Source organism: Leptonychotes weddellii, chromosome 3, assembly GCF_054177405.1.
Source record: "Leptonychotes weddellii isolate Sample4059 chromosome 3, ASM5417740v2, whole genome shotgun sequence".
In the NCBI taxonomy this organism is placed as follows: domain Eukaryota; kingdom Metazoa; phylum Chordata; class Mammalia; order Carnivora; family Phocidae; genus Leptonychotes; species Leptonychotes weddellii.
The window spans coordinates 105,501,800-105,515,005 of record NC_138371.1 but is presented as its reverse complement, the minus strand read 5'-3'; the positions used below and the strand labels follow the sequence as shown (position 1 = coordinate 105,515,005).

The 13,206-nt window shown below is 40.9% G+C and overlaps 1 protein-coding gene across 3 annotated transcripts in view; it reads right to left on the bottom strand.

Moving 5' to 3' along the window:
* Positions 1 to 12,343, bottom strand: part of SGCG (sarcoglycan gamma) — a 119,626-nt gene extending 107,283 nt beyond the window's left edge. Inside the window, exon 1 of one of the 3 annotated variants that reach the window (XM_081814739.1) lies at positions 11,981 to 12,343. Coding sequence is in view for 2 of the 3 variants with exons in the window: in XM_081814736.1 (XP_081670862.1) it covers positions 11,981 to 12,034 (54 nt within the window). In the remaining variant the exon portion in view is untranslated. The remainder of the gene's footprint in view (positions 1 to 11,980) is intronic. The other 2 variants (XM_081814736.1, XM_081814735.1) reach the window with 2 other exon arrangements.
* Between the last annotated feature and the right edge of the window lie 863 nt (positions 12,344 to 13,206).

The following is a 13,206-nucleotide window of genomic DNA, read 5'->3' as shown; positions in this document are numbered from 1 at the left end:
CATCTTTCCTTCCTTCCTTCCCCTTCTCCCTCCTTCTTTCTTCCTTCATTCCTTCCTTTTTCTTTCACAATACAAGATCTGTCCTATGCTTAGCTTCAACAGACAGACTGCCTCCTGACATGTGACTTATCCGTGTGGCTCCTCATTTGCCCACCTTTGCATCTTGGCACACAGCCTGTGCAAGAGATCCCCTGCTGTCAGCTCATTCATCTCCTCCTCCTCCTGTGTGTAGGATGTGCAGACTGCACCACGCAGGACACACTCTTACCTTTGAAACACACACAGTGCTGCGTCTTCTGAGCCTGCAGCTCTGAGGACCTCTCTCACTATTCTCTCAGACACATACCTGTTCAATCCCCACTCTTTTGGAATACTTTCCACTAATTTTGTGGTTTGGGTTTTGGTTGTCTCCTAGTGTTGCCTAAAATAGAATCTGAATGAGTTTCTCGCTCGCTTTGCTGCTTTTGAATGATCTCAGGAGGGCACTGTGCAAATACTACCCTCACATTGTCATCTTCAACGTGGAAGTCTGTCACCCACGTGTCTCTTTACCATAGGGTTAAAAGGGTTGTTAGCTACTTGTGAAAACTAACTTGGAGGCACCATGGGTACCCTTCTGTGGATCCTTCCTCCTGAAAGAATTCTGGTCTTTCACACAATCTTAGATAACCAAAGAAGAGGAAAATAGAGAACTCAGTTTCAGCAAAAGCTTAAACAGAGCACAGAATTGAGGACAATTCTGTGGCCTTGGTTTGAGTCAGATTCTCAGGATTCCCAGTTCTTCTATAGATCTTATCCCACTTTCAATCCCTGGCAATTTGAGTGCTCTCTTTTGGAACATGATTCCGTTCAGTTCACCTTTATGCCCAGGAGTATAACTGAAAGCTTAGTCATTTTTGACAGTTCATTTCAACTCAATAGAATGAAGTAATTGCTTTAGGTTCCCAAAGTGAGAATTTTCTTTTTCTTTTTTTGGTATATTTGAAAGAAATAGTGAAGCTTTTTCCAAATCTAGGCTATGCTGTGTGAACATAAAGTCTACTACTGGTTTGTAGATATGGCTGGTATAAATTCACACGTCAGTATGTCCCCCAAGTGGCTGTGAGCTCATCCCCACTACATGTATAGAATCTTCCTGCACACCCTGCTGTGTGCAGAATTCTCCTTCTCTCCCAGGACCACACTTGGTTCCTTTCTACTGAAACTATCACTGAAAACTCATCCCAGTTATTTGCCCAGGAAAGAGTCCTCATTCTTTGGGCCAATCCTGAGCATCACATATTCTGATATATTCTTGGTTTTAATAACTGAAACACAGAAGTGATACTCTGAATAATGTTTAGGCTTTGTGCAACAAGAAACATTATTGTTTAGCTACATTAGGCTTAAAGAAGCATTTGCAAAGAATTCTTACAACATAACAGATATATGATACATTTCTGAGAAAATATATTCAGATTTGCAAACAAACCTCTAGAACACAGCCAATTATTTGGATGCAAACTGTATTGTACACTGTGAGGAAGTAATTCCAGGTCTTTTTCTTCCCACATCATAAATAATACAAAAAAGTTTGACTCGTATGACATACTTTTAGAAATGCTTTTAGAAAAGGAAGTCATATAATTTTTGCATTTAAAAAGATTTTACACAAACCTGGGTAATGGTGAATGGATAAACAAACTGGTACATCCACACAATGGAATATCATCCAGCAATAAAAAGAAATGAGCTCTCAAGCCATTAGAAGATGTAGGGGAAACTTAAATGCCTACTACTAAGTGAAAAAAGCCAATCTGACAAGGTTAATATATGATTCCAACTATATGATATCCTGCAAAAGGCAAAACTATGAAGACAAAAAAGGTTAAGTGCTCCCCAGGAGTCTGCGGTGTGAAAGGGCTGACTAGGTGGAACACAGGGAAATTTTAGGGCACGGATACTATTCTTTATGATGTTATAATGGGGGATACATGTCATTACACTCTTGTCCAAACCTAGAGAATGTACAACACCAAGAGTGAGCTCTGATGCCAACTGTGAGCTTTGGATGGTAACAGTGTTGTAACAAATGTAGGAGGGGATGTTGATAATGGTGAGGCTGGGGCTGGGGCAGGAGCAGTATGGGAAATCTCTGTACCTTCCTCTCAATTTTGCTGTGAACCTAAAACTGCCTTCCCTCTCAAGTCTTTCAAAAATTTTATCTTTCATTGCTGGATGGGAGGTGGGTGGGGGATGGGATAATGGGGTGATGGGCATTAAGGAGGGCACGTGATGTGATGAGCACTGGGTGTTATAGGCAACTGATGAATCACTGAGCTCTGCATCTGAAACTAATGATGTTGGCTAATTGAATTTAAATTTAAAAAATATATAAAAAATAAATAAATAAATTTTTTTTTTTACTTTCATTCCCTATTGTTTTGTTCCTTTTTAAAATACCAACATTTGTACTTCAAAATTTAGCCCAAGAAATATCAGGTATTTACTGGCTGAATTTAGTAAATAACGTAATTATTGATTTGAGGATAATGCTATAATATTCATTTTGTTTATGTTCTTTCATTGTTCAAAAACTGTCTTAAATCATTTCTTTGCCCCAGTTTTTTCCCATTGTAATAGAGTAAGTTGATTAAAATTTCAAACAAAAACTATATCAAAACAGACACAGGACAAGATTGCTTTAAATAGTCATAAGTAGGTTGATAATAATTAATTTTCTGTCTTTAATAAACCAGTCATATGTGTAGCCACCATCTCTCTCTCTAAAGGTCTTTCTTTTATGTAAGCCTCAAACATGTATCTAATCTTGCGCTAATTCATAAATAGGAGAAGGCACCCAAGGTGGGGGGTGGTCACGGAAATGTAATGGTCTGAAGAAGGTGAAGGAGAAAGCAGGAGAGATCTCATCTGCTAAGGGTGGTAAGGACAGCGGAGAAGGTCTGGAATGGCTCCCAATGGGATGGGAGAGGGAAAAGTCGAGCATAAATGAACGATCACAGCATGAGGCTAAGTGTCCTTCCAGCTGAGGCTGGAGGCTGTGAATGTTCAGCACTGGCAACTGAACACTTATGGGATTTTAGAAACATTTTCGGGATAACTATAGGAAAATCACACTATAGGATTGATCTGTGGCAGGACTTTTCTCAGTGGACAGAGCAGATATGCACGGATAGGTGGAAGCTGATGACCCTGGCCAGGCCAAGGAAATTCAGGCCATCAACATGGGTCCAGGTATGTGGGAAGGGAAATGCCAACAGGAAGAGGAGGCTGATGGATAGCAGTCCGAGAGGGAAATGGAAGGATAGGGCCTGCCTGGGCTTTTTCATGATGTTTCCCATGTGCAAAGAAGTTCAAAGCAGGTTTCTGTGCTCAAACTTGAGAGGATGGAAAAAATTAAGCCTAACTCCACAATAATTTGCTGAGCAACCCCAGATGGTGGCAGATACCAAGCTGCTGTCTAAACAACATGGAAGCAGAGGCCACTGGACCTCAAACCAGGACACTGGGAAGCTGTGTAGAGTGAGGCTTTCATGGGACTTAGCACCCACTTGGATGGACATGGGAAAGGTTTTAACTTGGCTGTGTGGAAGAATAAATAGAATGAAAAGCAATGTTAACCAACCAGAGCAGGCATGGTTTGAAGCGAATAATGAAGCACCCATCTTGGGCAAAGAATATGGGATGAGTGCAACTATTGGTGGAAGTACTTAGTCTACAACTTGAGATTAGGGCTAGTGAGCCGTAAGAATTTTGCAGTGCTACAACTCAGACCATTGCTAATGAAAGTCTGGCCTCTGAATTTTTCCTTCTCTTTTCTGAATGCAGCAGATTAACTTTTAAAACTCTGTTTGTTTAACTGGGGCAGGAGTTGAAAGTCAGCCACATTTTGGATATAACATAGAAATCATGTCAAAAGCATATCCTATGGAAAATTTTCCACAGCCCCATTCTCCCCCAGCTTTACTGAGGTATAATTGGCAGATAAAAACTGTATATATTTAAGGTGTACAACTTGACGTTTTGACATATATTGTGAAATGATCACCATAGTCAAGTTAATTAACACATCTGTCACCTCACATACTCTTTCTCCTTCCTTCCTTCCCTGGTCAGAACACTTAAATGCTACTATCTTAGCAAATTTCAAGTATACAATATAGTATGAGGTATCACCTCACACCTGTTATAATGGTATTCTCAAAAAAAGGCAGGAGATTACAAGTGTTGGCAAGGATGTGGAGAAATTGGAACTCTTACACACTGTTGGTGAGAATGTAAAATGGTGCAGCCATTATGGAAAACAGTGTGGAGCTTCCTCATAAAGTTTAAAAATTGAACTATCACATTATCCAGCAATTCCACTTCTGGGTATATATTCAAAGGAAATAAATCAGGATCTTGAAGAGATATCTTCATTTCCATGTTCACTGCAGCATTATTTACAATAGCCAAAATACGAAAACAACCTACATGTCCTTCAACACATGAATGGATAAAGAAAATGTGGTGTATGTATGCACTGTTCATTCTTTAGAGACTATTTTTTTAGAGCAGTTTCAGGTTTACAACAAAATTGAGAGGGAGGTACAGAGATTTGCCATATACGTCCTTTCCCCAAACATGCACAGTCTCCTCCATTACCAATATTATCTCACCAGAATGATACATTTTTTTTAATCAAAGATGAACTGACACATAATAATCACTTAAAATGATTCTACTTTCAGTAAACTGGAGTTTACTCTTGGTGTTGTTTGTTCTATGGGTTTGGACACATATATAGTGATTCGGAGCCACCATTATAAGAGTATTTTCTTTTTTGAAGTGGGAGAGAAGGGTTCCATTAATTTCTTTTCTTTCCAGCTTTATTGAGGTCCATTTAGCATATAACATTGTAAAAGCTTAAGGTGTACAATATGTTGATTTGATACACTTATATACTGTAAGATGATTACCACCTTTTATTATATTTGAAAAAAATTATCTACAAACTAAATAACCAAAATCTACAAGTTGGAAAAACATCTTCCAACTGTTTAATGTGTAGCAAATAAAGGACATCACTTTTAAATATATAGTTAATATTTTAAAAATAAGCAACATAGAAAAATCTGGAGCCCTTCCCAGTATGAAACTAAGAATTCTTTATGAAACTAAATAGTTTAATGAAATTGTATAATCTTTTAAGTGTCAAAAGAGGCAAACCTGATAAAATAATTTTTAGGGTTTTCCCCCTTATTTCCAATTTATATAAATCCTTCTTATCTCTTAAAGGAAAATGACTCTTCTGGCTCACCTCCTTTTGATTATTGTACGTAGGAACAAAATCATAAACCAACTTTGCAGATGATCACGGCTAACTGATGGGTACGATACAATTTCGGAAGTCATGATGGGGAGCTCTCCTGCACTACTAGGCTCCTCACAGCCTACACAGTCCAGGAGGAGGGAGTAAGATTTCCTCACAGCCAATGAAAAGCTGTCACGACTTCAGTCACCTGCGGCCAATGAGAAGCCACTACTCCTTCAAACTCCAATGAACATTTGCTCAAAACAACCCCTCCCAACTTCCTGCTTTCCTCTACAAAAGGATAGTCTTCCCTGTTCTCTGGGCTTGCCAATGGTTCCCCATAGTTTACACGTCCCAAACTGCAATATCTCTATTCCCAAGTAAACTAATTTGCAGCTTGGTAGGCTTTGTTGTTTAATTTTTAAGGTTGGCAGTATCAATCTATGTTGAAAAATACTTCACAACTAAAGTTATTTCTTTATAACTGATTGCTTTCATTAGTATAGTTCAGGGTTTGGTAAATGATAGCCTGTGTGTCAAGTAAGACCTTTCGCCTGTTCTTATGAGTGTCCCTAAGCCACAGCCATGCCTACTTGTTTATGTATGTCTATGGCCAGTTGTGTAGTTGTGACAGAGATCCTATGGCCCACAAAGCCCAAAATATTTATTATCCAGCCCTTTATGGGAAAAGTTTGCCTACTCCTGATACATCTCATTGGAAATAGATTATACTGTAGACATGCAAATCATATTTTAGTTAGATTTTATTATTTTAAAAATAAACTTACTGTCTCATTATCATTGTTAATCTAAGAGGTGAATCTGGTAATTATATTCTTATGTCCCCTTCACTCCCCCCTGGCAAAGTAAAAAAAAAAAACCCTGAAATCAACTGGTACTTACCTGAGTACCTGCTCTAACTACAAATTCATACTTAAGGTCTGAGTTTTATGTCACAAGACAAATAAAATACTCAAACCTCAATTTACTAGTTTCAAGCAAACAATCGCTCAAACTCTAATCAGTAACAAAACTGTCCTGATGTCTATCCTTACTTTGCAACTAATACTTGGTAGATATATTAATAAATAAAAACAAAATTTAGTAGTAAAGGTATAGACAGCCCAAGAATAATCAATAGGTTAGATAACCAATTTAATCTACAGGTTGCATAATTAACATAAATAATTGAGAATTATCTTCATTATATTTTAACCATTTAACATCATTTAATACACCATTTAACTTTATTGCTCATTTTAAAATTCCAGAAGTTGGTTAAAATTTGGTTTATTTAAAATTTAGATAATGAACATCATGGAACTCTCTTGTAATCTAGCTCAGAGTATGATGTACAGTGTATTTTTTTATTATTTATAATTATCTTTAAAAATAGTTACATAGGAAATGTTCCCCCCAAATAATGAAATGTATCACACATAGAGAGGTCTTCTAATATAAAGGACTGAGAAGACATGAGAGAGCCCCATTTGTACCACCAAGACACAGTTCTGCATAAAATGTAATACTTTAAAAATATGTAGTCAAAATTACAGGAAAGAATGAAACATTCTCAAGGCTAGAAAAAAGTATGGAAATGAAAGCCAGAGATAACTGGGGGTGATGCTACACATAGTATGCGGGTTATCAGACCCACTTATGGGCCTAGAGACTGAGCCTGAATCTTAATGCCCAACAGAGATGGGAGAGTTGGCCTCCGTCCAGAGCAAGGCCAGAGCTCCCACGTACGAGGAAAGTCCAAGAAGAGATCCCTCCTTCTCTAAGGCTGTGGATAGAAAGACAAACCACTGCATAGAAAGCAAAATCATAAGCTTGCATCAACCACAAGCCTGGACCATTTACAGGTGACAGTTTGTCCAAATTTATAACAAATATGTGCTGCTATAACCCCCAACCATGAGATTTACATAAAAACTGCTTTGAGACCCATAAAACCCCTGGTATCCCAGCAGATGCACAAGCAGAACCACTCCTAGGGACACTTGCACACCTGCTGCATTTGAGAGTCCTATCTAAGAATAACTCTCAGTGTAGATGAGCTCACACAAAATAATTACAAATCACTGGAGCAATTAAACTATCATGATGTGATGTGGAATGATGGAATCAGCAGCCTGAAAAGAAATGGAAGATGGAAATGAGAAAGGCCAAAATGCATCTGTAGTGACATCTACTTTTCCAGGCTTGTACAAAGTGTCAGCTGGAAGAATCAGGCAGAACCCTAAGCAGAGTGTGGTATTTCTTAAAGAAACACACACTGTGGGGCAGTTACCTGTGGCTTGAGATACGTCAAATGAAGGGACTGGATAATCATTCTTTTACTATTCCAGTTGGGTTGTTCTCGCCATTCCCCACTTACACACACCTCCAAGTTTGGATATTGGAAAGGAAAGGAAAAAAAGGCAGAAAGGCCTCAAAAATGAGGCAGCAAAATATGATGATATGTGAAGGGTGACAGAACTGTTGCTTCAGGTAAGTATGAATAAAATAAAAATCTTCATAAAACAGTAAGTACCAGTGGGCTAGCCACCATCCCACTATGTGCCACAATCTTGAGACTTGCTAATGGAATACTGTGTTCATAGGATACTATTTTATCTATTTTATTGGCCTTCTGTATTTGCCCGATTTAGTAAAAAGTCAAAAAAAAATATTTAATTGGAAAATGAAGACACTGAAGTTGCCTTCAAGAAGACTTCCAGAGTTTCCAAAGAAGAATTCTGAGGTTTTTAAAGGCACCAAGTTTCCCGGTGCTCATGCTTTACACTAGTTAATGTTACCCTTAAATGTTAAATGCCTTCCTTTTCCTTGATACAAAGTATTCCTAGCACTAGTCATGTGGTTTAGTCATTTGAGCTATTTTGCATTCTCAAGAAGAATGACAGGCAGGACTGACCCCAGCAGTCTTCTTGGGTGCTGTGCTGCAGTGGGAAGCGTAGGTTTGGTGTCAGGTCTATGTCATTACTCAGTTCGGCTGAGCAATCACCTTGGCAAATGATGGCCTCTCTGGGCCCAGTTTCCGTCTGTGCTAAGTGGGGCCTTCCTCACAGGGTGCTTGTGAAGACGGATGAAACTTAATGAATGCCTGACGCCTGGCTTAAAGTAGGAGCTCAGTCAAAGGGATGCACACCGCACTTTCCTTTTGAGAGCACGTGCTGGAAGTCAGAGGGATAGCTGCAAGCTCCACACATGAGAAGGAAATTCTCTGGAGAATAATTTGGTGGGTATTTACCTCAAATCATTTTGAATTAAGGGGGATTATAAACCAACAGATTGAATCAAGAATCTTAAGGGAGAAGGACACAGAGGAGGAGGCATGGCTCCCCAGAGCGGCCATTGGTTAGGACAGCGTAGCCTAGCAGGAGCTGGGAGGAAAAACAATGCAAACAGTCCTTTATATACAGGGGGCATCTGCACCTCACGCCTTCGAAATGCAAGAGAACCTCAATTATAATCCAACCCACAGAATTCCATGTAAATAATCCAGTGACTCATAAAGATATTCTTTATAAAAACACAACTTTTATACAGCGTTTCCCTTTTTATACCTGGTTGCTTACTTAGGCCTTTGTCTTCAGTGCAATATGATTTTAGTTAAGGTTTCCTATTTTAGAATTTTCTCCTTTTTTCACTCAGTTCACTTATTATATGTTATTTTTGAAAAAGGAGTTTAGGCACAAATATTAAAAAGTCTACTAGACAAAATATCACAAGCACATTTCTACAAATTAGAAATTTGTAGAAATTAGATACCTGGCTCGTGTTACTTTTCCAATTAAGTTTTCATTGTTTTATTATTAATGTAAGTATTAATGTCATCATACTTTATTATAATTGACTGACTCAAGGTCTTGTATGTGCAGCAACTGAGCCCATCTACATGCTGAGAATCTAATTTAGGTGACCTCAGCCAGGGGTCCAGAACTGGCATTAAGAACTGTTAACCTCTTGAAATCCAGTCCAAGTTGCAGATCTAAAACTATCACCAGGTTTTCAAAGGAATCCATGACGTTAAAATAGTTAGGAAGCATTATTTTACTATATCCTTCCTTTTCCTGCTGTCTCCAGCACAAATATTTCCCTCATACCTAACAAAATGGTATGCTAAAACCACAAGTTGTTATATGTAGCTATTTTGTTTCCTAATTTAGAAGGTGTGTTCAGAAATTTATATGCAAATACACTTCAAACAAGGGATACTTGTATTTGTACCATTCACAACACACAACCAGCTGTGTTTACTTCACATAAATTCAACTACAGAAGACGTAATGAAATGGGCATTTTTTGACAAATCACAAAGCAACATCACCTGTCTTTAGGAAATTAAATTTTTGGGTTATGATACTATGATGATCATGTCCATATAAATCACTTTCTAACAGTACAATTCTAGAGAAAAATAAAATTAGCATTATCTTTTTGCTTAACTGTAACTATGTCCATAGATATTTATTTGCCTATTTTACCCAAAGGACATTAGGAGCTCTTGAAGGACACAATCTTAAAAACTAAACATCAAAATGAGGGTCTGATAAATTTTAAAGATTTTTATTTATTTATTTATTTGAGAGAGAGAATGAGAGAGAGAGAGAGCACATGAGAGGGGGGAGGGTCAGAGGGAGAAGCAAACTCCCTGCCAAGCAGGGAGCCGGATGCGGGACTCGATCCCAGGATCCCGGGATCATGACCTGAGCCAAAGGCAGTCGCTTAACCAACTGAGCCACCCAGGCGCCCCGAGGGTCTGATAAATTTAATAAGTCATACCCAAGATAATGAAATGATGTTGATCAAAATGTAATACTGCCTATATATATTTGAAATATCCTCCAGCCACAATTAGAGTATTATTATTCTCATTAACACTGAGAGGTGTTTAATAGTTTAAAAAACAAATTATTTGTTAAATGTCAAAGTTTCCTGATTTCTTTTATAGTCTGCTTATGTATGTCTAATTTATTAAATGGATTGTTCATCACTATATTTTTTTCAAGATTAAAGAAATATCTTCTAGATTATACTTGTTATACAGGACAACTTTTCTATAGTTGTAAGCCCACACTGGAGGTGTACTATATACATTAATGATTTAGGTGTAATATCTACCAAATATTGTGCCTAATGATTCAGTAATAACAAACATTAAATATCAAAAGAGCATATGGACTTAGGCAAAGCAAGGTATTTGAAAACATGATTGAATAACTTTAAAAGTTTACTATATGACATTTTTACACATGTAGGGTGAATGTCAGTTTGCTAATCACTTTGGAAGCACTTTTTCTAGAGAGGAAGTTCTCATATCAGAGACATTGAACCTTCTGGTAAAATATTCCATCACCAAAAACCAAGAGATCAGCTTACATCTATTTTTGAATAATATTGTAAGAATTTTTTTCAGGTTTTTTTTTAAAGGATTTTCTTTTTTTTTTTTAAATTTTATTTATTTATTTGAGAGAGAAAGAATGAGAGACAGAGAGCATGAGAGGGAAGAGGATCAGAGGAAGAAGCAGACTCCCCGCTGAGCAGGGAGCCCGATGCGGGACTCGATCCTGGGACTCCAGGATCATGACCTGAGCTGAAGGCAGTCGCTTAACCAACTGAGCCACCCAGGCACCCTCAGGTTTTTTTTTTTTATAGCTTGCTCATATTAAAGGAAGAAAAGCACAAGAAGAGCCATTAAAAAAAAACAAAAAACAAAAGATCTGCTTTAAAAAAAAATAAAGACAATTCCATGGCTTTACAAACACAGATTTACCTGTTTTAAGGAACACCCAACAGCATTTATGCAAAAATACCATACATATATAGTGTCATCACTAAAAATCTACTTGTACAACATTTGGTATCACTTGATGAGTTGTTATTTCACAGAAAAATTGTATGTGATTGTACCACTATTCACATCAGACCATCCAGTAGTGATTTAAAAATTACCAACTGCCTAACCCTGGTTTAACCAAATAACATGCCAATAAATAAATACCAACCATGGGAACTTTAGAGGGTAGTGGGTAGAAGGGGGGCGGGAGGATCATCAAGTTATCATCCCACTGAAGACTGTGTGAGCCACCTGTGATTTGAAGGATCTCTCTGTTTCCCCTCTAAATTGCCAAGTAAACCTTGTGCAACTTTGCACTTCTTGGTGCAACCACTCTGCTTACTCAGTGTCAAGGGATAGACTAGTCAGCAATCCAGGGCAATGTTTTTGGCAAAATCAATTTACAGAAAACAAGTTCATTCTTATTTTCGTTCTCTCTCATCCCCGCCCCCGCCCCGCCTGCCTCTCTCTCCCTCACCCCCTCCCTCCGTCGTCTACCCCACCTCCCCGCAAGACAAAGTTATTTAAGTGTTATGTCAGACTGCAGATCAGTTAGCAAAGTTTTTCCAGCAAAGAAAGGCCGACTGTCTAAACTACGTTTCACACGTGTCCCAGAGCCCTCGTTAGACTTGGCAGATGAGGAAGGAAAACGCTACTTGGGGCAGAGAAGACGCAGAGGAAGAGGAAGCAGGGTGGGAAGATAGTTTTGGGGCTTGGGGAAAGGCTGCAGAGGAGACGGGATCCTAACAACGGAAGAGTTAGTTTAGGGGGCTGCAAGAGAAGGAAGGACAACGGAAATTGGGGGAACTGAGAACGAAGTGGTGGTCCGTGACCATTCTCTTTACCTGCTGTACTTCTTGGGGTCCCGGCGAGCAAACGGCCACCGTATTTCCCTTCATTCCCGACGGGATGAGACCACTGTCTTCTCTCCGGACAGCGCGGGCCTCGGCTCCGTCCTCCTTCCTCGGCGACCGCAGCGACAACTCTGCTTCTGGGCGGGGGAGCCGCTCCCCCGAGCCGCGGGTGCCCACATCCCCGCCCGGACTCCGGGCGCCACTGCCCGGGCGCGAGCGGAGGCGGAGGCCAGACACCCCGGGGAGGCTCGGCCCGGCTACGGCACCGCCCCCAGGCAACCCCGCGCGCGCCGGGACGAGCCCGGGGCGCCCCCAGCGGGCCACACACCCCAGTCCCCCGCGCGGGGCCAGCGCGCCCGGCTCCCTCCGCCGCGCCCCCTTCCAGCCCCATCCCCGCGCGCCCCCCACGCCCCTGTGCCCCTCCCACGACGGCCCGCGCCCCTGCATGACTCCCTCCATCCTTCCCGTCCCACCGTCGCACGCCCCGCACACCCCTGCGCCCCCATTGCCTCCCCCGCCCCTCCACGTCCAGGACCTCCTGTCCCCGAGCTCCAATCGCGCCCACAAGGGCCTCCCCGCCCTCTGCTCGCCCCCCCACGGTCGCGCACGCGCGCGGGTCGCTGAGCAGGGCACTCGTAGACACCCGCTCGCAGCCAGCTCCTCTTTGGCTGCCCGCGGGGGGCGCCCTCCCTCTTTTCCCCTTCGGTCCAACTGCGTCTGCCTACCGCATCCCGGGCTTGGAGCTCGAGGGAAGAACTCATTTTCCCACCTGGGCTCCTAGTCCCTTGCAATTACAGCAGTCAGCGCCTTCCTAATCTAAGGCGTTTTAGGGCGTCCCTGTTGACGGAATTGTTCCATTCACGAGACTCTAGAGCCTGGCCGAGAACCACCTAGGCTTCAGAGCTGCGCGGTTTCCTCCTAGACTCTAGCAAAGCAAGGGCCAGGTCCCGCCGCTGGAGGCATCCCTCGGGATTTGCAGAAATGTGGAGGTGGCAAAAATATTGCCACACCTTATTAGCTCTTTGAATCAGGCTCGGAAGTAGTGAGTGCTGACCCAAGCCTCCTTTACTCTGTTTTTCTCAAGGCCTAAAGAGGTTCGCTCAACTGTGTCTATATGGCATAAAGTTATCCTATTAGTGCTTGTGTATTTCAGTCATTTATTTTCTGGTTGACCTCCACACGTACACTAGGACCCCTTCATCTACACAAGAGGGTGA